Source organism: Phoenix dactylifera, chromosome 3 (assembly GCF_051530095.1).
Source record: "Phoenix dactylifera cultivar Ajwa chromosome 3, Ajwa_hap1_PhDact_Kaust_v1.1, whole genome shotgun sequence".
NCBI classification, from domain to species: Eukaryota; Viridiplantae; Streptophyta; class Magnoliopsida; order Arecales; family Arecaceae; genus Phoenix; species Phoenix dactylifera.
Genome location: NC_143192.1, coordinates 36,584,614 through 36,609,542, shown reverse-complemented (window position 1 = coordinate 36,609,542; position 24,929 = coordinate 36,584,614). Strand labels below are relative to the sequence as shown.

The following is a 24,929-nucleotide window of genomic DNA, read 5'->3' as shown; positions in this document are numbered from 1 at the left end:
AGAGGGGAAGAGGGAAGAGGGGGGTGGTGCGGAGATCTCGCTGGCCGTTCGGCCGGCGTGGTCTTCGTGGGCAAACCACGATGACCCAACTGAAGTCGGCACTCCTTGCCGACTTCAGTTCGGGTCTTCACACTCTAACCAACTAAAAAGAAATTTCGTCCTCGAAATTAAAAACATACCTCAATCCGAGAACAAGGCTGGATACTTCTCTCTCATCTCCTCCTCCAGCTCCCAGGTGGCTTCTCTCTCACTATGATTGCTCCACTGGACCTTGACATATGGGATAGTGCGTCTTCTCAAGACTTGGTCCTTCCTATCCACTATACGGACAGGCTGCTCCACATATGTAAGATCGGCGCGAAGCTGCAAAGGTGCCACATCAATCACATGATTTGGATCAGCAATATACTTCCTCAGCATGGAGACATGAAATACAGAATGAACTCCCGATAGAGCAGGTGGAAGTGCCAGTCTATAAGCAACAGATCCAACTCTCTCGAGAATCTCGAAGGGTCCCACATATCTCGGACTGAGCTTGCCTCGAACTCCAAACCGCATGATCCCTTTAGAAGGGGATACTCTGAGGAACACATGATCTCCGACCTGAAATTCCAATTCCCGCCTCCTGATATCTGCATAGCTTTTCTGTCTACTCTGAGCTGCTCGGAGTCGTTCTCTGATCAACTGAATCTTTTCCACTGTCTGCTGCACCATCTCTGGACCCAAGATCTTCCTCTCCCCCACATCATCCCAACAGATAGGCGATCTGCACTTCCTACCATATAGAGCCTCATAAGGAGCCATCTGTATGCTTGCCTGGTAACTATTATTATAAGCAAACTCTACCAGTGACAAGTGATGATCCCAAGAGCCCCTCATATCAATAGAGCAGGCTCTCAGCATATCCTCTAGAATCTGGATGGTCCTCTCAGACTGTCCATCTGTCTGTGGATGAAAGGCTGTACTGAAGCTAAGGGTGGTCCCTAAAGCTCTGTGCAAGCTGCCCCAAAAATGTGCCACAAACCGGGAATCTCTGTCTGATACAATGGATACTGGAACTCCGTGCAGCCGTACTATCTGCTCGATATATAATTCTGCCAGCTTCTCCAGTGTCATCCCAGTCTTGATTGCCAGAAAATGAGCTGTTTTGGTCAGTCTGTCTACGATCACCCAGACTGAATCATGACCTCTAAGGGTACGAGGTAGTCCTGATACGAAATCCATAGTGATATGCTCCCATTTCCACTCTGGAATCGGCAGAGGCTGTAGCATACCTGCTGGTCTCTGATGCTCAATCTTAACTTGCTGACAAGTTAAGCATTGAGATACATGCTGGGCAATCTCCCTCTTCATGTTATTCCACCAAAACACCGCTTTCAGATCCTTGTACATCTTGGTACTGCCTGGGTGCACTGTATATCCCGTACTGTGAGCTTCATCCATGATTTCCTTCTTCAGACCAGGATTATCTGGAACACAGACTCTGTTAATAAACCTCAAAGAGCCATCTTCATGTATACGGAATTCTGACTGTGTATCAGACTCGATATCCCTCTTGATCTTCTGGAGTCGAGGGTCATCAACTTGCGCTGCCTTAATTCTATCAATAAGTGTAGGCTGGACTCGCAAGTTTGCCAATTTCATAGTAGCCTCATGTAGATACACCTCTATCTCTGCTCTCCTCAGATCTTCCAGAATATCCTTCTGAGTAGTAATCAAGGCTGCAATATTCCCTGAAGATTTCCGGCTCAGTGCATCTGCTACTACATTTGCCTTTCCAGGGTGATAGTGGATAGTCAGATCATAATCTTTTAACAACTCCAGCCACCTCCTCTGTCTCATGTTCAGCTCTTTTTGAGTAAAGAGATATTTCAGGCTTTTATGATCAGTATATACCTGACATGTCTCTCCATACAAATAGTGCCTCCATATTTTCAGAGCAAATACAACTGCTGCAAGCTCGAGATCATGTGTGGGATAGTTTTCTTCATAAGGCTTGAGCTGTCTAGAGGCGTAGGCAATAACTTTTTCATTCTGCATCAGCACACAGCCCAAACCCTTCTTGGAGGCATCACTGTAAATAGTATAATCAACACCCGTGACTGGCAGAGTCAAAATAGGTGCTGACACTAGCCGGCGCTTCAATTCCTCGAAGCTCTTCTCACACTGATCTGACCACTCGAATTTCACTCCTTTGCGAGTGAGTCGAGTCAAGGGCCCAGCAATACTAGAGAAGCCTTCTACAAATCTTCTGTAATAGCCGGCTAATCCAAGGAAACTGCAGATCTCTGATACATTTGTCGGTCTGTTCCAGTCAACTACAGCTTCGATCTTCTTCGGGTCAACCATAATTCCTTCTTTAGATACCACATGTCCCAAGAACATCACCTGATCCAGCCAGAACTGACATTTCTTCAGTTTCCCATACAATTGATTCTGTCTCAAAATTTCCAAAACAATTTTCAAGTGTTGCTCATGCTCAGTATGACTCTTGGAATAGATTAAGATGTCATCAATAAACACAATTACAAATTTGTCCAAGAAAGGTTTAAATACCCTGTTCATCAGATCCATAAATGCAGCTGGAGCATTTGTCAACCCGAAAGGCATCACCAGATACTCATAATGGCCATATCTGGTGCGGAAGGCAGTCTTGGCTATATCAGACTCCTTTATCCTCAATTGATGATATCCAGATCGCAGATCAATCTTTGAAAACACCTGGGCACCCTGAAGCTGATCAAACAAGTCATCAATCCGGGGCAGGAGGTACCTGTTCTTGATAGTCACTTTATTAATTTCCCGAAAATCAATGCATAGCCTCATACTGCCGTCCTTCTTCCTCACAAATAACACTGGTGCACCCCAAGGAGAGACACTGGGTCGAATGAAACCCAGATCCAATAGCTCCTGCAACTGTTCCTTCAGTTCTTTTAGTTCAGCCGGGGCCATTCTGTAAGGAGGTCTAGATATGGGTGCCGTACCAGGGTTTAGATCAATGGCAAATTCCACCTCTCTAACTGGTGGTAAACCAGGAAGCTCATCAGGAAAAACATCAGGGTATTCCCTGACCACGGGTATGTCTTCAATTTTCTGTTCCGACTGCTCAGAATCCATGACGGCTGCCATATACACAGAGCACCCCTTCCTGAGAGACCGAATACCCTGTAAGGCTGCCACTATCTGAGGGGAGACACACCCTCCATCACCCACAAAATAAAACTCTTCAATGTCAGGGATTCGGAAAGTCACCCGCTTCGAGAAGCAGTCAATGGTAGCGTGATATATAGCTAACCAATCCATACCCAGAATTAAATTAAATTCATGTAAGTCCATGACAATAAGGTCAGCTTTCAAGTCTCTACCCTCTACAATTACTGGGCAAGACTTGCATATCAGTGAGGTGATCATCTTACCCCCAGCTGGGGTACTCACACATAATTCCCTCTCCAAGGGTGAGCAAAATATATCATGCTTATGCACATATGTAGATGAAATAAAAGAGTGTGTGGCCCCTGAGTCGAATAGTGCATATGCATAAGTAGAATGTACTAATAAGGTACCTGTCACTGCCGTGTTGGATGCCTGAGCATCCTGCTGTGTCAGTGCATATACCCGTCCCTGGGTGCGAGATCCTCCTCCCCTCTGCTGCCTGAGGACAGCTGACTGGGTAGCCTGTACTGGAGTAAAGGAAGTCTGTCGTTGAGGAGCTACAGAATTCGGTGGCCTCTGCGCAGATCTAGTACGAGGACAATTGGAAATCCTGTGACCCGGCTGACCACACCCGAAACAAACTCCAGAAACTGTCTGAGTCTGAGGGCACTCAGCTATCCGGTGGCCCTGCTGACCACACCTGAAACATGCCCCAATACCAGGCCGTGTCTGAAGACACTCAACAGCTCTATGTCCAGTCTGGCCACACTTGAAGCACATTCCTGATATCCCCCTGCGATCCGGTGCAGTCCTCCCATATGGAACTCGCTGCCCTGCTCCTGGACGGAACTGCATAGGTCGGCGCAGATGCCGCTCACCGTCAGAATCAAAGTCCCTGGTCCTCTTTGACTTCCCTTTCTGAGCATCCTGTGTCTCCTTCCAGATGATCTCCATATTTTTAGCTCTGTCAACTAGGTCATCATAATCAGTCGAGTGAACAGCAGCTAAACCCTGACGCAGGCGAGGCCTCAGTCCTTCCTCAAATCTACTCATCCTAGATTTAGGGTCTTGGACAAGAGATGGTGCAAAACGTGACAGTCGATCGAACTCAGCCTCATAATCCTCCACAGTCATACTCCCCTGAGAGAGACTCAGAAACTCCCTCTCCAACTCCCTGATACGACTGGAAGGGAAATACTTGGAGTAGAAGGCCATGCGGAATCCCGGCCAGGTCACATATCCTGCATCCTGCATCATAGTCCTCTCCACAGACTCCCACCAATGATGAGCCCGGTCCTGAAGCATATAGGTGGCAAATCTGATCTTCTCCTCCTCAGTACAACCCATGGCCCTGAAAGCCTTCTCCATCTCATCTATCCACCATTCGGCCTCTTGGGGATCGGTAGTTCCCTTGAAGGCCGGAGGAGCCAACTTCCGGAATTCTGCAATGCTCCTCCCCTGATCCGACGAGCTAGCAGAGGGATGCTGTGGATGTGGGTCCCTCTGCTGTCTGACCAGCTCAATCACCTCCCTGACCAGTTCCAATACTGGGGTCGATCCTCCCGCCTGATCCTGTTCTGGTCGGTCTAAAACTGTCGGAGCAATCTCCTCTTCCTGAACTCGCTCAGCTGGGCGAGGAGTCGCCGGATCATCTCCCATCGTCTCAATCAGATGACGAGGTGGTATACGAGTACGGCGGGGCGGCATCCTGATACAGACATAATACCACAAGTTAGGGTTAAGTCAAAAAAATCTTCCTATGAGTTTACTACCCCACTCTCATTTCCTCACATGTGTCCCTATGCTCCTAGGGTTTTCATTAGTTATTGTTTTTTTTTTTTTTTTTTTTTTGTTCTGATGTCCCTAGTGATCGTTAACCTAAGCTCTGATACCAATAAATCTGTCACGCCCCGAACCCGGGGCCCGGGGCGCGAGCAGACGCCGCGCACCTGCAGGGCGGACCCCGCAGGCACGCAAGGCAGATAAATCAGATCAACCATCAGTAACTAATCAAAGATAAATTCCAACTTTCAATTCAAATGTCTACATATGCAAATATCAAAGGAAAAGTCCATATCCACTAGCTAACTACATCATGACCACTCCATCCCGTAATCCCTATAATCATATATCATCACCTGCAAAAATGTAAATAGTAGGAGTGAGCTAACAGCTCAGTAGGCGACATCATGCAATAAAGTCATCATATAACATGTCATAATGCATATAAAAGCAGCTAAACTCATAAATCCAAAAATCCACACAATAATCTGTAAACCCGATCCGAGACTCAAAATAACTCAACCGCATGACTACGGCCACATCACCCAGTGACATGGTTACACCGAAGTGCCAATACAACTCTCCGAAGAGCCGCTCCACTGAGCCAACGCACCACTGTGCCGCACCCCCTGGTGCCAATCTCACGCTCCACCGAGCCGCTCCGCAGAGCAAAACGCACCCCTGTGCCGCCACTATTCTATCACCGGTGGTCACGGTGTCGGAACCAGTTCCTCAGTACAAGTCGACAGGGCCAACGTATCATCCCATTGGCGGGGTCTAGACTACAGTCACGCGGTCTTTAAAAATCAATAAATAGATTTTCCACATCGTGAATTTCCAAATCAAAGTCATGATCATGCTCCCAATAGTAAGGCACATAACAGTTTATAAAAAAAATTAAATATTTAATTCTAATTCTAACACATAATGCCAAGAATAAATTATAACATCAACATATGCAAGATACATGTTAAAATTCGACTTTAAAGCAATAAGTCACCTACCTGGGTTCGCTTAAAAGATCCCTGCCACAGATATCACGAACCCCTGATTAAACATAAATATTAATTATTTAATTAATTAAGAAACATAATTTAAACTAATTTCAACCCCTTAAACTCCTAAGTTCATAAATCCAAGAATGGGCCCCCAAGATCAAACATATACCCTAAAATCAGAATCCTTTAGACCCAAGTCAATTGTGGCCCAAAACAGATTAGGCCCAATTGAACCAAACCGGATAACAGGTTCAGATCAGATCTCAGGCCCATACCAAACCAGCCCACAAATCCAATCAGACCCAACTCAGCCCAAAAACAGGTCCCTAGCCCAACCCAAACCAGGTCTGACCAGACCAGATTAGATTAAATCTTAACAAACCAGATTACACTCAAATTAGACCAACCCAAGTCTAGACCAGATCCACAGTCAGAAGATGGTTCAATCAGATCAAAGTTCATTTGTGTCTGGTTTGTGACACCAACAGGGCACGGAAATCGATGCAAGGAAACACCCAAAGTTCATCTGTGCCTGGTTTGAGACACCAACAGGGAACGATGCAAGGAAAGCACCCAGCCGGAAGAAGAAGAAGAGGAAGAGGAAGAAGAAGAAGAGGAAGAAGGAGAAGAAGAAGAAGAAGAAAGAGAAGGAGGGGGGGTGGCTGGTGGCTCCGGTCGGTCCTCGGCGGCCGACCGTGGCCCTCGGCGGCGGTGCTCGGCCAGCCGCCGTCGGCCACGCCGCTGTCCCGAGCCGGGCGGAGAAAGAAGAAGGGAAGAAGAAGAGGAAGCAAGGGAGGAAGGGAGGGACCGAGGCTAGGAAGCCCGGCCTCCGTTCGCCCACCTCCGGCCGAACTGGTTTCGGCCGGATTGACCCCGACCGGCCACCGTTGGTCGGACGAATCCTACAAAAAAATCATCTCCGAAATAGGGAAGTGAAACCGAAAACATACTCTCATTCCTTTCCCCTTAAATTTATAAAAAAAAATAGTAAATAAGTTATCTTCCTCACCTCCGGTTGTCGGGGAATGGATTCCCGACGGCGTTGGCGGCTCCGGCGGCACCTACGGCTCCGACGACCGTCTCTAGAAGAGGGAAAAAAAAAATGAGAAGGAAAAATGAAATGGAAAAGGTTTGGGGCTCTCAGAGAAGAGAGAAAGGGAGAGAGAGAGAGGGAGAGGGAAGAGGGGAAGAGGGAAGAGGGGGGTGGTGCGGAGATCTCGCTGGCCGTTCGGCCGGCGTGGTCTTCGTGGGCAAACCACGATGACCCAACTGAAGTCGGCACTCCTTGCCGACTTCAGTTCGGGTCTTCACAGTTTATCACTTGGAAGCCCTCACCCCCAAGTTTTCTCAAAGTGAACTTCAATATCTATGTGTTAGATGGTGACAGTAGAGGTGGAGTAGGGTTTGTAATCAGAGGCTCAGACTCTAGGCTTATTACTGCAGATGGTAGCCCTATCTTCGATATATTAGTTCCAGAAGCTGAGTTGAGGGTGGCTTGGGCGGGTATTATCGATGCTCGCTGCACAGCTGACCTCATCATCCAAGAAGGCGATTTGGCAACTATGACTGGTTGGATCTGAAGGACAATCTGAGGAAGTGGTACAAAACCTCTCTTAAAGAACAATCTGGAGGCTGGCGAGGGAGGCCACTTCCTTCTTTTCGAAGCATATCTACTGATAGGCAAATGGGGCTATAGATTGGGTGGCCTGTTGTATGGTGGAGCATTGTGGCCATATGTTGTGGACCAACTTGGCGCTGATACCCAGGCACTTCGGAACATCCTGCTTTTTGATTTTTTTTTTTTTGATATATTCATACTAGAATGGTGTGAATGGTTCGTCTTAGCAAAAAAAATGAAAGGAAAAGAAAATATAAGTCTTAAGTAGGGCTAAAATTGGGCTTGGGTTGGGCCAGCATTTGATTAGGTTTGGCCTCAGTCGAAATGATTTTGGTTGGGACCGAACTTAGAGAGCTCAATATATTTAGCCTAGTGAGCCTGCCGAAAGTGACAAAGAGACTGCCTATCCCAGACTCTCATTACCTCCTTGCCTACCGCACCCTTGCACCAACAGCTCCAGTTCTTTGGCATCGTCGTTGTTTACTTATTTTTGTGCTTTTGTTTCTCTACATATTAATGAAACACCTCATGCATATTGATGTTTGAAGATAGTGTTTGCACATAATTCCTTTTAATTCTTGCTTTTTTTTCTAAGTCTTCTTTCAAAGCAGTAAATTTTTATTACCAAAAGGTTTATAATTTTAAAGATTCTACTATAATAGGGTGGATCCAAGAGGGTCCGAGGGTATTGGGGTGGGACCATCTCCTACTCCGAGACATTTGGGCCATGTGCAGGAACGGGAAAGCCTTTCTGGCCAAGCATGTTTACAAGGAGACCAATAAGGCCACGGATTGGGTGGCTAGTCACTCAGGCGGTACTTTGTAGACGAGGGAAGAGAGCTGCCCAGGGCTTTCTGCGATATTTTATTTTCAGATTTTATTCGATGTGTCCGTACTCATGTACCATGAGGCGCCTGCTTAAGTCAAAAGAAAAAGTTTTTAAGATTTTACAAATAATTTCAAAAAGAAAAGCTTCACCAGACATTTTTTTTTTCAATCTAGTTCTTTTTTTTTCTCGGGTTTGACAATAATACATCATCGCAAAAGTAGAGAACAAGAGCAATACCAAATAATACATATCAATTCTTTTGAGAGCGTCTAGTTCTTTTGCTCAAGGAATTTGAAAGCGCGCAGGAATGCGTCACATTATAAGCATATCCAGATTCGCTGAAAGTAGCCAGTGATTTATTTATTCAAGTTGCCTAACCAGACAAACAATTAATAGTATTTGGCCAAAAGAACCATTTGATCTGACAAGCCTAATACACTAGTTCGAACTTGATTACAGACGAGCCAACTCATCGAAATGCACCCCATATTAAGTTATTTACCTAATACAAAACTAAATAATGTGAAAAAGCTGTGCCTGTACGCCATCTGACCTAGATGGTAATTGAGGAGCAATCGAGAGAGAGAGGTATTCATCTCGGCCTCGATTTATCTCGATATTGGACACCTTCCTTTATGAGATATGAAAACTATCGGCTCCAAAAATCCTGAGAGAACCAGAAGGTAATGAGCCCTCCCCCACGAGAAACTAATTTAAAATTGTGACCAGATATTCAACTGGATAAGAACCGATACTACATTTCGCCAAAATTCCAAGATAATATATATATATTATTGATCCAAAGTAATTGAATCTGGAGGAGAGACCTACCTTCGAGTTGGAACAGCATTTTTTTCTCTCTACATAATGATAGCATTGTGTATGAAACGCAGAACCGTTGTTTAGAGCTTATAATTCAAGTTAAGTTCACAAACTTCTAGAACTAACATTTCATCTTTTGTTGATATCAGCCTTAGTAATTTGAGTTAATGAAAATGATAGCTTATTTCGCTTTACCGGTGGAGTCTCCCATTTGCTCCATTTGAGTCGGATGCAAACTCACAAGGAACAGGAGACCTGCACGCTAACTGAAAGGGGGTTGTCTAATCCCCTATAATATTTCTTAAAACAAGCAATCATAAACCTTCAATTTTCTCTAAAACAAATTCTACGAAAACAGCGAAGTTTATTTTCTATAGCACTCAGTTCTTAGGTTTTATGACCTGTCAATTTTTTGCAGAAGGTTTTTCATTGAATTCTATCCAAATTCATCATAGCAAAATCTAACCACCAAGGAACTACTAAATAACTTCGTTAATGTCAAGTTCTGCACGCAATGAAAACTCTGACATGGAACCTGATAGCAACCATAAGAAATCAGGGATGCTGCCTGATAGGTCCATCACCCCCTGCGCAGGCACTAGACTGATTTTTCTGGGATGATCATCCACATCCATGTTAGCTTAGCAATTTTCGAAATCTACTACAAATTGGCAAGATAAGATACACATGCAGCCCACAGGCGAAACAGTAACTCTTTATTACTTCCCACAGAGAGTCTTTGGAAGAACAAGGGCATGCTTTATAACTTTCTGCATCAATGTTCTGCATCATTTGTGCATCTACCCTTCCACACCTTCCATTTCATCAGCTTGAGTTGTACTAGGCAGTTCATATAAGTAAATAAATAGGAAAAAAAACAACTGTTTGAATGCATCATCCAACCTTGATTTATCCTTAGCCACTTCTCAGGTCGATGACGATCGCGCTAATATTATCAGCACTCTTCCTTCCCAGTGCAAGCCTGGCTAGCAGCAATGCTGCAACAGAGCACTGTGGATCCTCTTCTTGAACACCAGGTGCGCTCACACCAGCCCCAGAATGATGTTCTGCACCCCTAACTGGATCTGCTTCCTCCAAACACCGTCGAGCAACATCGCATGCGAGATCATTAGGCAGGACATCCCATAGACCATCGCTGGCAAGGATAAGGCAACCATCGTCAGCAGTCCTCTCCACAATGCATATCTCTGGCTCAGATATCACCACAGGTTTCAGGTACCTGTCTCCTGTTCAAAAATAAGATTGTAACAAACATACATCAGTTCTCTATGGTAATTTGGAATTCAAGTTGATCAGCCTATAAACAACTACTTCTTAGTATGCCAAAGCATTGGAAATTGCAATTCACAGTAAAATGCTGCTTTTCAAAAGGGAAGACTGATGAAACACAACCTCAAGGAGATTGTCTACCAAATATTTTATAACATACCAAAATATGTTTACATGCACTTATCATCTAAATAGGGAATTCCAATTTGGATGATTAATCATTTAAAGGCATTCATACAAGGAGCTTTATCAAGCATTTTATTCGGAAAAAAAAGAGTCAAGAAGTTTATCAAATTATTGCTTTTAAAGGTGTTCACCGGCTAGGCTTTGGGTTCACAAGCAGATGGGCCACACAAGCATAGCTTAAGGAACTGATGCTGCAATAAATTTGGGCCTAAGCATGGGCTTGAGAAAATAGAAGATTTAAACTACAGCCTAAATCTGGGACTGGCCCAGCCTGCAGAAAAGCCCAATATTAGGCCCGGTTTATTCACGCCATTAAAAGCCACGTAGCCTAGTCTGGGCTCTCAAACCTAGTGGTCTTGATTCCTGCAAGCCTCTTACAAACTTCCACCTAACCAAGCCAGCTCCATTGATAACACTAGCCTCTCTTTGATAACAATATATCCAAAGTCCAGTTCATATTAATTGTAGAAAAGTTAATAAATATACTGTGTAAGTATACGCAATATAAATAAAATAGTTCGTTAATAAACAGATTTAAAAATTATAAAATTGTTGACATGTTTGCATAGGACTCTATTTGAGTTCTCTTTAAACAGGTAAGGCAGATTTAATGGCTAATCAAATGCAAAACAGATGAACTTGATTGTAACCAGCATTATCGCACACATTCTTAAGCACTGTTTTTGAAAAGGCTACTCCTATGAAACCTGATTTTTGGTGAAACTAGATTCTTGCCAAAAAAGCTTTCAGCATAAATTTGGAGACCCACATTATTGCTCAAATTATGTAATGCCGTTAGCAACTCTACAGCATAGAGTATGTATGTAGTATTATTGGGCATGCAACCTAATGACTCAAAAGAAAGATAATTACTATAAATTTGCGAGATTCAGCAGACAGAAGAGGAAAGATTTTTAAAATTGATGATTTTTAATTTATACACAATTGGAACACCTACATAATTAAAATAGAATGAGCAGGTACTTGGAAATACCTAAGTAACCAAAAAGTCCACGATGTGGATATTGAGTGAATCCATGTAACAGTATGTGAAGATTCTATGCAAGAGATAAAATAAATGAAATATAAACAGTTTCTTAAGATAACTAAAGTACCCCATGTGACCATTATTGACAATAAAGTTTATAAATAAGTTCTTATCTAAAGAAGTTTTGACCGTAACTTTTTGCCTTAGCTGAAAGCTTACAAGTACATACACATGTTATTTGTATTCTAAAACGATGAAAGCAGATACCTTATATAGAAAGTTGTTTTCAAGAACCACTGCGATTTTCTAAATATATGGTATATTAATTACATTTTCTAATTTAGAGATGGTCTAATGGAAAAATTTATTAGACAGTCCTCCAATATGGCATGCCTCTCTAGTGATTTAATTACTTCTACACTAATAATAGTCAATGAACCAATTATCCGTATTGTGACAGTGGGTTCTAGGTTATAAGTTATGAGGATTAATTTCCTCGCTTCCTAAAAATAACAAAAGCATCTACTGGCATGTACCCAATAACAAGCTTTTGCTGCAGTTCAGATAATACTTCTAATTGCACTGGATTCTTTAACAGTTTATTTCAAAGAAAAGAAAAAGTTATTCTTTTGACACTCCTTTAATTCCTAAAATATTATACCTATGCATTCAGAGAGAATATTTCAACAAAAAGATAGCCAAGCCATGCACTATTGACCAATTGTGCTGCAGGGAACTTTTTATTTTACTGAATAGCTAGATAAGTTATTCTCTTAAGAACTGTAATTTTGGACCTCTGCAAAGTTTTTATCAAAAATTATCTACATTGAATGTTTTATAAGTGTTTTACAAAAATGGAACATTATAAAAAATGAAGAACATGGGGTGCCACCCAATTTTTGCATAACATATGTAGATTTCATTCCTCCTAACAAAACATAAACTGCTCATACTAGGATCACACTGCTCAATTTCACACAGTCTTCAAGAGTCATAGCCATGATTCCAACAATGTGTTCATGATAAATTGCATTACCAAACTGCATGGGGGAGAGGGGAGGGGTTATGGAACCGCCATCCAAGTAGAGAAAAGAAGGCTTATGATAGAGTTAAATCAGACAGAAATAGAGCAAAGGTAAAATGGCAACATCTCCTCCACCTTGTCTCCAGCCAAAACAATTCTTAAGCAGTGAAAGATTATTAAACAAGCTGTGTAATGACTCTAGTCTTGCTTCCTAGTCCTTCAAAATTTTTTCTCCACCGCGGTCTAGACCAAATCTCCTTGGTTATGCAATCCTTTGGCTTTTACTTCTCCTAACTTAGAATGACATCTATAGACTCTTAATTCAAACTGAGATTTTAAAAATCCTCCTAACTAATTTTGTTATTACAAAGACTATGATTAGATGCAATAGCAAAGAACACAACTAACTATTGTGGAAACTTTAAGGACTACCAATAATTCTTAATAACTTTTCTATGTACCCTTCCAATGCAATTGGACCAACTCGACTCTGATAGCCAGTCCTTGATCATGCCTGACAAGCTTCGATGGGTGTTATATAGTACAACATGAATAGAGTGCATAACATGTTGCCCTTGTATTATCCTATATACAAGCTTGAAATTTTTGGAAGAACGAATTCCTAACTGCATACAGATGCTAGCTACAAGATCTCCTAGCCTAGTACAAAAAATTGATGTTGAATTAGAGCTAGAAACCAAATTTATGTTAGAAGAGATTCTCTTATTTATAATTTATCATCAGTAATCAACCAATGTTCCAAGTTTGCATGAGGGAGAGGCAGGCTTCCCCATTCTCTTCTATTAATTCATTGGATTGTACACCTTTTGTTGCCCGAGCACTAATCTCTGTTTCAAATCCTAATTATTGTTGTCTATACGCTTTGAATTTTCTGTTACCAAGGGAGAAAATCAAGCCGTAACTCCAATAATCTTTGTCTATCATCAAGCCACCTTGGGAACTCTTCATCATTTTCAAATAAACCCTTTGAAGGGGTCTTCATGAAGTTTAAATACAAGTTGACAAAATTTGATTAAGGCCTTAGACTAACTTTACTAATAAGATGACTCTTTTCCCAGTTCAGAACCAATGATCTTCCCGACTATCAGTGATGTTTAACTCCATGATTTTCTAGAAAAGACTTTGTGCTCAATTTCATTTAGCTCTAACTTGGAGATTCTTACATGGCCTCATAAATACCCTAAGATATATTTCAATAAAACAAAACACATTTGCACAGCCATGATACACTGCTGCCTTGTGATGAACTTTTCCTTTCAAAGATATAGCACATATCGTCCATTTGAATATTCACTGCTGCTCAACTTAATTTTAACATGCTTTTGCCTTCCATCACCACTCTAAACCCTAGGTGACTTTTAGAAGTCCACATTTTGCCATATAACCAAAATCTTGAATATTCACTACTGCTCAACTTAACTCTAACATGCTTTTGCTTTCCATCACCACTCTAAACCCTAAGTGCCTTCTAGAAGTCCAAATTTTCCCACATAACCAAAATCCCTAAGAGTCCGATACACCTAGAAAAATTCTTCAATATAAGGTTAATTTAAGATAATGTTCACATAACACCATCAGGAATCAGGAATCTTCATCCTGATACCTATGATTCTTATAACTATATCTCATTATTTTCCATCAAAAAATTCCCACCACTATAGAGCTCATTGTATCAAATGACCCCTTATATGGACACATGCAAAACATTAACTCAAGCCAAAAATTTGTGGAGAGAATTGTAGCCCTTGGATCCTAAATCTGAACCCATAACCATAATAAAAAGGAAGCCTAAAAATCTTTGTTGCACAAAAGATTTGCATGGAATTGTTGTCAAGGTCGAACAGCGAGTTGAACCAAATGAGAGATTCACTTTCATTTGCAAGCCTCCTTTCCAAATCCATGTGAGAAAGTTCTTTTTTCTCTAACAACAGAAAAACCATCAAAATTGGAAAGACTTAGGTGGAGTTAAAGGCCATCCACATCTTAAAACCCAAGTTCAACTCTAAAATTCACATACTCATCAGGAACAGTTATTGACAATTTCAAAATCCTTGTAAAATATGAAAATAATCTGCATTATTCGAAGTTTGTTAATCAAAATATATCTTTCTACCTAATAATAGTAGAAAGGAGAAATCCCACTTCCTCATCCTTCCCCATTACCATAGAAGAAGAGACTAACTCTAGTAACTATGTAAAAAAATCATGGGTGCATGGAATGGCATGGAGTTGTAGGAACCGGCCGAATTCAAACAGATGAATAAAATTAAAAAATGAAAACTCATGCCTTGCCCATGCCACACGTCCATATCCATTCAATTTCTTGGGACAATTCCAAGCCCCCCTTTTAAAAAACAGAATTGCTTAGCAGGATCCTATAGTCCACTAATTTCATAGATACCTTTCAAATGAAATATGGGATTTTGGTCCTCAATACTCTTGTGCTTCTTTTTCTGGGTTATGCTAGTTAATATTATTGAAAGGTAAATTGACGGACAAACTATATTGACTTAATAGTTATACAAAACTCGATAAAATTCTTTAGTTTGATGACTATTTGTTCATGACATTTCAATAGGATGTTATAAAAAAGGGGCAACCCAGTGCACAACGCTCCTACTACTGTACGGTCTGAAGATAGTTAGATGTATCCAGCACATGTGAAGAGGCTACATTCATGTTTTGAACCTATGACCCCTAGGTCATGATGGAGCAACTTTACTAAGGTCACAACAAATTGAAATTGAAATTGTTAATATCATGTTAAATTTAGAACTAAGTTTTTAAAATAAGCAACACTGAAATTCCTTCCCTAAATGTTTAATAATGGGTAAGATTGATGTCATCAAGGACATTTGGGTTCTTATAGGATGGCATAAAAATACATGATATAAGTCCCTAATGGGTTAATAATCAAAATATATCATTTGAAAAGGAGAGTAAGGCGATGAGGATTAACCCTATTACCAAAACTTTTCTCGTATGTATGACATGCCATATGTCATGAAGAGATTGGTGTGATCATATATTTTAAAAAACAAAAGGCATGAAATGAGTGCCCTAGCACCAGGCACTAGGTAGAAGTTTCTACGGTAGGCATTCATAGTTGCCTACCAGCACCAACAACAACTATTGCTACTAGTACTAGGTCCATGAGCAGCCACCACAATCACCATTGGTGCCAGCCCACCAATATTAGCCAAACCTCGACCCTCCCCACCAAAAAAAACTGACAAAAAAACTTTTAAGGAAAACATTGATCAAAATAAAAGAAAATACGACATAACAAGGTTGCCAACTATCAAGCACCACAACCTTGAGCAATGTAGTGCCAACTGCCAGACACTAAATTGTCATTCCTCTTTCTTCTTTCCTCAATCCCTTTATATTCTACATATTTAGAGTCAAGGCAACGAAAATTGATCAAATTACTTTAACATTATAAGCTAATGGATTGGGTTTGGAGTTATGAATATACAACTCGTTTCAATCTGACCCGAAACACAGGAAGCACCTAGGCCTTGCTTGAGGCTTCACATTCTCGCCTAAGGCACGGGCACACATCCAAGCACAAGCCCAGTGATAGGACACCCATTTGGGCTGCCCAAGGCCTGATGAGGCACTTGATCCACCTAAAGCAGCTGCTTAGTCAACCATAAAACAAAGAGTATGATTCATGAATCCGAGGTCGTTCATAATGTATTATGGTATAAAGCACCAACCCTCTTATGTCATGTGGCATGCCATTAATGCAAAGAAAAGTTTCTGGTAATATTTTGGTCCTTATAGCATTTTTCAAAATATATTTATATTATAAACAATTAATCACATCTTCAACTAAATCTACCGCTCATTCATTTCACCCTTTTGGTTTCAAATAATATGCATCTTTCTCTAAAGAAAAAAAGGAAGATAATTTCATGATATCTCATTTGGTCCTAATATCCTCCCTGCGAAGGATCGCTATGCCAGTACTGGCGCCTATATCGGTCAGCCAGTGGCATGGTTCAATATGCCCCTGTGAATTCCGTGCCAGACCGTATCGATACAGTAGATAGGGCGGGGGAGAGGGAGAACAAGAGTGAGAAAAAGAGAGAGAGGAGGGGAGAGAGAGAGATGGTGAAGCCCGGCAAAGGTCGGCGGTCCGCGGCTTGACACAGCAAAGAGGGCGGGGGAAAGGAAGAACATAAGAGAGGAAAAGAGAGAGCAAGAAAGGGAGGAAAGGCAGCTGGAGGGCTGTGGAGGCCGCAAGGAGGGGGTTCGTCGGAGCTCCTTTTTTATTTTACAAATTTTAAGCGAGTCGACAGTTTGTAGGAAATCTCAATATTGTCGAATCAAGGTCTTTAGTGTCTTATTTAGGTCTCTCTAATTTGCAACCCTTATTGGTTTTGTAAGTTAATCATTGATCCATTTCCAAAACAAACATTCCTTGACCCATTGCCACACCTAAGTACCTAACTGCCAATCATGAAAGAAATTTTAAATATAGAGCCCCTTATTACTGGAAAAGTCGTAAGAGATGACTCTTACTAGAAACCAATGTTCTCAAGTGCATATCATGGAGTCAACTATCCAATTATCATGTAAAATCCAACATAGGAATCTTTGTGAAATCTAACAAAGAACATGTCTTCAGCTTATATTATTTTTCAAATATGCATGGAAGTTATCTATAAAATGAATGGTTAGTTGGACCAATTACACTTTATCTATAAAATGTTTTATCTTATACTTGGAGATTTCATGTATAAATGCCTAAAGTAGGCATCTAATGATGATCACATTATGATTGAACAAATTGAAGTGTCAAAGAGTGTCGAGAAAAATCTTGATTAAAAGTCTCATCAATCAAAAAACAAAAAATTGAATTGACACTGTAATAGCCAGAAATGTGACACTAGTTACTAGAGCCACATGTAACACAATAATGTCATTGACCCCATAAAGTGTTATCCTAGACGCAAGTGTTGTAAATCAATTCATTTGGGTTTTTTTATTTCAACCAAGTTTTCCTTACATCTTAGGTTTCTTCTATACTTTTTCATAGTGCTTCATGCATATATTTCCAAAATTGGCAACCATGTCAAATGTTGTTTTGTTCACATCCACCCAATCCTTTAATACTGTGGATTCTCTATTTGGAAATATAGGGTGGAAATTCATTGCATCACACAACCAAGAAATCTTTTTGCTAGACATTACTGTGACATGAAATTTCATCATTCATGCCAATAGCTAGATTTTGCCACCATGATCATATTGGAAATTGTATCAACCAAATGATATGTCAAGTATCCAAAGTACGGAGTTTTTAAGTAACAAAAATAATGCCCGTCATGAATGTTCATATTAACTGTTTAAATATATAAAATTTTGTCAATCAATGTTGATAAAACCTTCCATTATCATTTGCAATTCAACATATGCATGACAGCATTAACACCTTTATATCATCTTGCAAGAACATTACATCCTTCAACATTCAAAACAACGATGCACCTAACATTGCCTCTGATGATAGTAGAAGATCCTAGCAACTTCGCCTTTATCAACCATTTGGGTTACATCTCGGATTTTCGCCCTTAAGCTTTAACAGCATTGGTTCCTAACAAGCTCAATTTATCATGCACCCAGATCAAAACTCCATTAAACATACCGTAATTCTCAACAATGAAGCTTACCTCACTTGAGCTTTTGAGCAACCATGATGCTCTTTTATCGAAGGCAATCTCGTCATGCTCTGGCACCAATAACCGTGATTGTTGCTCAACAAGCACAATCTTGGCAAAGGACCTTCGCTTAGCCTTGGTTTGGAAATGGAAGAAGTTGCATATATTCTCACCCTCAGTTGCTTCGCCCCTCTTGAGCAATCATGACGAAAGGCCCTTTTTTGTTGAAGGTAAGATCATCATTCTTCTATCCCAGTCACCATGATTTTTGCTCAACAAGCACAACCTTCGGAAAGGGCCTCAGCTTTGGTTTTGCTTGGAGATGGAAGAGATTGCACAAGTACTCGTCCTTCTCTCCTTAGCCCCAAGGTTGCATGAGCTTTAGAAATAAGGGCCAAGAGATGACCTCGAGGATGTAGATGGTATTGATGGCATCAACATCAGCAATGAAGTCGTGATTCTCAAAGAAGATAGTTTCATAAAGGCATGCAGTGAAGGAATAGACCTTGATAAGGAGTAGGGCCTCAACCTAGTGGCTTAAAGAAAAGCCATCAGAAAACTTGAAGGAGTATGCATTAAGAGCTTCATGTGCATCTTTGAGGAGTTTAAAGGGTCCATAGAAAAAACGATCAAGGCATGCGGTTTTGAAGTTGGATAAATACTGAATCCAAACCTAAATCTTGCACACTTTTCCTACAAGTAATTTTATTATGTAAGAGTTATCCTATCTCATGATCCCTATAAATAAGCTACTATATTGCTTAAGGAGACTTTATACCTTACCCCCATTTATTTGCAAAGAATTTATTAAGGCTTTCCTAGGTTGGGATATATATTACATAGATTCAAAAAGGAAAAAAAAAAGTTTTGTTGCAAAATACAAATAGGCCAATACAATAAATTTTGGAAAAAGTAGGATCTGATACAACTAATATATAACATTAACTAAATAAATGTATTTTTTCCATATATGTAAAAAAATAACGATAGAGCATAGTCTCTTATCAATAGGGATAAATTAGTCCATAATTAAATTCATAGACTATTAACCATACTCCATTTAACAATATCAGCTAAGAAACTCATACTTGACCGTTCACCACTAGAAGATCAACATTCATCCAAAACAAACAAAAGTACGAAAGAAACCTCTCCCCTTATTTCTAAGGGTCCGTTCTTTGGGGAGTAAAAAATTTGCCCAAAAATCTGCATTTTTCTGGCTAAATGTTTACTAAGCAACATTTAGACAGAAAAATAATTTACTTATGTTCTTTTATGCACTAGAAAATGGCTCTAGAATCTATTACCCATGTTTTTTTGCATTTTTACTTTCTCGGAAAAGTTTCTAAGATCTATCCATATTTTTCATAATATCCTTTGGTACATAAATATTATTATATAATATAATATAAAATAACAATAATATATAATATAATATTATATAATATATTATTGTTATAGGGTTAGCGGTATTTTAGGAACAAAATAAAAAGTTTATTTTACTAGTTAAAGGGAAAATATTTTACTCACCTCTCAGGTGGGTAAGTCTTTCTGCCCATTTTACGGATAAATGCTGCCTATAAGAAAATAACTTAGCAATGTAGACAAGCATAAGAATATGGGTAAGTTGGTTAATGGACAAGTTCACCAACTTTTCCATGATATTTACCCATCAAAGAACAGGCCCGAAAGACATGGTATCTCAAGTATACGACAAAGTACTAAAAGCCCTTTTTATAATTTCAAAAAGTAGAATACTCAATTGACTACCAAACATGTATTATATTAGTATTTAACAAGTATTGGAATCTAATACACATCCCATATAGACATAAGTAATTTTAACTATCCATGCTTTCGAGCTCGGATTCTTGTAGCTAAGGCCAATCTATTGCTCAACAATAGATGAAGGTTCTTAGTTTTTGTGTCGATTAATGTAGCAAATGGCTGCAGGAAAACATCATTTAATTGGGATTTCATGGCATTGATGGACGTGGGTGGTAGTTATTCTCTTCCCTATAAGAAAACCTCATCCTACATTTAGAGTCTAGCTAACTCTTAACATAGTTATCTAATCTCATAACTATTATATGTTGATGACCCAGACTTCTGACAACCATTTGAGAGCATAAAAATTATTGTCTAAAGTACCATGTTTGTGGACCAAAAGTAAATTATCATGCCATTGATAACAAGTTATACAAACTAGAGATACTTAAGTAGTTTAGATATCTTTAGTTCCAACAGTTGCACGGTCAAAGAATTAAGCACAATTTATGTCTAGCAAAGAAAAAAGTACTTCATAAAGCGTATACACATGAAGGTAACCAGAATTATCTATGCTTATATTGACTCATATATTTAGAAACTAGATTTAACCAAAAAAATGTTAACTTTAATGAAGTAATCTTCCAGATTAACAAAAGTAAACTGTAATATCTTTCTACTATATTACCAATTTCCAGTCAAATATGGAGTCATCAATTTTTGTTTGTTTCAATGTTTGATTCCTATTTATACAAATCAATATACACTAAGTAATAGTTTGTAACATTGTTTTAAGTGATGACCTCAGTTTGAAGTATCTTAAGCTTATCATTTGTTTCATCACTCTCCAACTTTCTAAAGATAACAACCCAAGTATTTGCCTAGAAATAGGCAAAGCATTCACAGTTAATCAGCTATAGCACTTGAATTAGAGATTGCACTAGTGGTCACACCCCTCAGGTTACCAACTAGAGGTTCTTAGTTCAATTCTTGGAAGGTGCATGCCAAAGAATCTCGACCTGGATAACTATGGCACGCATGGATCTCCCTCTCTCAAAAAATAAAATAAAATAAAATAGATGAGCCATGTCACAAGGTAATGTCTCCAATGTATGTATATATATATATATATATATATATATATATATATATATATATATATATATATATCACAATAAGCTCAACCATTTTGCCCAAGAACTCCTAATAACCATGAAGAACTCCTCCAGAAGGACTCTATAATTAAGAATACCGCATCCTCTCTATCTATTAAAAAAAAAAAAAAATCCACATGAGCTCTCTATTTCCATTCTCTTGCCTAAATGAACCCACAAGCTAAAACTGTTTGCTTGATCTAATAACTTTCTGCTGACATTTCTGAAGATCTGTCCCAATAATTACATTCTTATAGCCCATAAACTGATTTCTCCATGCTATTCTCTCTCTCCATAACATCAATGCAAGAAACCAGATTGACCTGCAGACCTACTACTTGCTTGTTAAGCTACAACCTGGTTTCTACCTCTGTTGTTCCATCAAATTATCATCACCCAGAAGCACTTATATCTACTGCATATGGGACATAAATATCTTAGCACATGACAAACAAAAGAGCACAGTGAACAAATGCACAGCATTGTACGTAGCAGCAGTTCTATCTATCTCTTCTAAAGGAAAAAGCCTGAGATAGAAGCATACCTAAGGCCCGTGACATTGCAAGTATTCCGTGGACGCGAGCACCGTTCAAGTAGACAACACGCCCGCCCGCTGCTTCTATTCTTGCCAGCTCGTCCGGCCGGTCAGGCTGACGGATTAATTCACAATAACAAGAACAGAACGCAACTTGATTTATTGGAAATGAAATGCCGTTTTGACCCAAAAAAAAAAAAAAAAAAGAACACAACGCCATGCGTTACCAGAGCCGCAAATAATAAAACAAATAGCACATTAAACACGACTTCTAAAGTCTAAACGGCCGCACCAACAACTACCACGTGTCGGTCGGATGGGGAATTGATTACGTAACACAATCACCTCGTCCCGATTCCCACGTACCCCCACGTGGCCGACGGTTGGAGCGTGGACGGGGGGGTTGGCATAAAGAGGAAATAGGACACGGAGATTAGGGAAATCACGGGGGAGTGCCACTACCTTCTGATCAGAGGAGAGCGGGACGGCGCGGCCCCCGCGGCTGAGCACCGCTCGCGAGTCGCCGCAGTTGGCAACGAGGAGACGGTCGCGGCTGACGATGGCGACCACCGCGGTAGACCCCACGATGCCCGACTCGGTCCCCGCCCGCTCGCACCGGCACAGAGGGTACCCCACGCTGCCGCACACGCACACCGTCAGCGCCAGCTCGTCCATCCGCCCGAAGCTCCGCGACACCGCCGTCCTCCACTGCTCCTCCCCTTCCGCCGCCGCCGCCGCCGCCGCGAGCTCTTCCGCCAGTATCACGTGCATTCGCTCCCTGCACAGGGCGGACACCTGCGTTCATAAACCCAAACACAAACATCATTCAGTAACGATCGTCTCGATCGGACGACTGGCAAATGGTCCGCGAAACGCCACGGTTGGGTTAAAACAAAAAAAAAAGAAGCTTGAAAGAGCTGGACTTAATGGCGGTGGCAGCTTTTTGGCGCAAGCCATCACGTCCAGTTGCTCCACGTACTGCGAAGCCGCTGTTCCGGTAGTTCTGATGTACGAAAAGACAATACGTGCAACAGCCAAACCAATATTTTTGTTTCAGAATAATGAATAAAATTTCATGCCAGGAAAGAGCTGAAAGTTGTTGGAATGTGCCGAATTTTCTCTCCCTAACGTGGCCATCATCGCGAAAAGAGGGAAAAACAGATAACCGTTTCAATGCCCGTCAAATAAAAAGACAAGAACAAGAAACTTTTTCCGAAATTTGAAAACACATAGCCAATTTAGATGCTTTTTCCCTCCTCCTTCAGTTTTTTTAATCAAAAGAAGAATTCAATTAGTACGGACAAAGTAAAATCATATGAATCAGAGAAAAAAACAAAATAACTGATCCCATGCGCCCCTCGTGTTTACGCAATTGTAGTTTTTTTTTTTTTTTTTTGAATTTAAGAAACGGAGAGAAGAGACGCGGCGACGGTGAAGAGACTACTTACGTGGTATCCGCCGTGGCCGTCGAAGACGGCGAAGAAGTGCAGGGTTGAACCGCCGCCGGGCGGCCGGAAGAAGCCCGGCCGCACGGAGATGGCGTCCTCCATCTCCCGCGACCGGCCGGAGAGTGAGATGGAACCAAACGCCAGCCGAGGCTCCCCCGCTGGGACCAGGCCGGAGCTCGACGCGATCGCCGGCGCTGCAGCTGCTTCGACGGGCGAAGAAGTAGTCCAAAGAGAAAAAGGCGTCGCCGAGGACGAAGGAGTAAGTGAGAGAGGCGGCGACGGAAAGTCATCGCCAGCGGGACGGCTCCGCTTCTCGCCGCCACAGTTGGCGGGATCGGAGGCGGCCGCCTCCGGCTCCCCCTCCCGCTTCCTCTCCGCCCTCCGCGACGGGCTCCCCGCCCTGGAGGGCGAGTCGCCGGCGACGGCGGCGAAGCGGCGCATCTCGATCCTGCGGCGGCGGGCCTCGCGGCATTTGGCCGGGGAGTCGCCTTCGTCGACCATCTTGACGTAGATACCCGCCATCAACAGCTGGGATCGGAGGCGAGCTCCAGCGAAGCGCGATCTACGCCATCGATCATCTCCTGCGGGGGTTGGGGTTTGGCGAAATGGGACGGGGAGGGGCCGTGGAGGGGGTTTTATAGTGGGGAATTGTTGGCCTGTTGGGGAGTTTTTTTTTGCAGAAGGAAACGGCTTGCGTTGTTGTTTTCCTCGTGGGAGAAGGGAGGGCAGGGTACTCGCCTCTGGGCAGGGCCTATAGCTGCCCGGGCTGCCCCACCCCGACCACGACGTGTCGAAGTCTTGACACGTGTACTAGGTTACGCGTCACATGGACTCTTGGAAGGCTGCTCTCGCGTGTTTCTCGTCGAATTATCGCATCGTCTCTCGCAGCTTTTCATTCTAATCTCTATTCGATTTCTCCAGATCAACCCAGGTGACAGCTCAGAATAACACGTGGACACTTTTTAGAAAAGCGAAGGTAACCTTTGTGAATGGTCAAAACTCAGGCGTTGTTTGGTTTGTAACAAGGATGCTGCGCTGGTTTGTTTAATCTTGAGCTAGGAAACTAATAGAGCATGATTAGGGGTGCAAGTTATTGATGTAGATTATTAGAAAGAACATCCAAATATGATGGTTCACTTGTAAGACTATTTGGACATCAGGATGTGAATCATATAATTTATTAATCTTGGAAACAAAATTAAGCCTTTAAATGATTTTTTTTTGAAAAAATGGAATGGAAAAGCCTTGCTGAAATTAATTGAGGACGATATTTGTACCCAAGTCATTGCTAATAATCTTTCCAAACAAAATAATTGATAAGCTTGACTAAATAGAATTGCATAGATATTCAAAAAAAAAAAGAGAATCATATATGACTTATAGGATAGTTATCAATTACATTGCATTACTAAAGAATCCACAGCCAATTACATATATTCTCTCCATGTCTGATCATCTTGATTCAACTATTAAGTCATTTATGATAATATAAATCTTTTCATTGTTAGATGCTGCTAAGAATTGAAAAACTAAAACAAAGGAACAACTATAAGTTTTCACCAAGTCATTATCATGGTGAGGAGAAAATGAAGAGGACTTTTACATTATTAACACGGTATTTTTTTACTAATAAAATTAGAACTTA

General features: G+C 41.2%; 1 protein-coding gene across 1 annotated transcript; it reads right to left on the bottom strand.

The window, feature by feature from the left end:
- Positions 1-9,890: 9,890 nt before the first annotated feature.
- LOC103715479 (putative protein phosphatase 2C 68) lies at positions 9,891-23,970 on the bottom strand. The gene is made up of 4 exons (XM_039123605.3): positions 23,285-23,970; positions 22,299-22,631; positions 21,846-21,951; positions 9,891-10,449 (listed from the first exon to the last, which is right to left on the bottom strand). Exons 1-4 carry the CDS (start codon positions 23,804-23,806, stop codon positions 10,118-10,120), a joined length of 1,293 nt encoding a protein of 430 aa, XP_038979533.3. The 5' UTR covers positions 23,807-23,970; the 3' UTR covers positions 9,891-10,117.
- Positions 23,971-24,929: the final 959 nt, after the last annotated feature.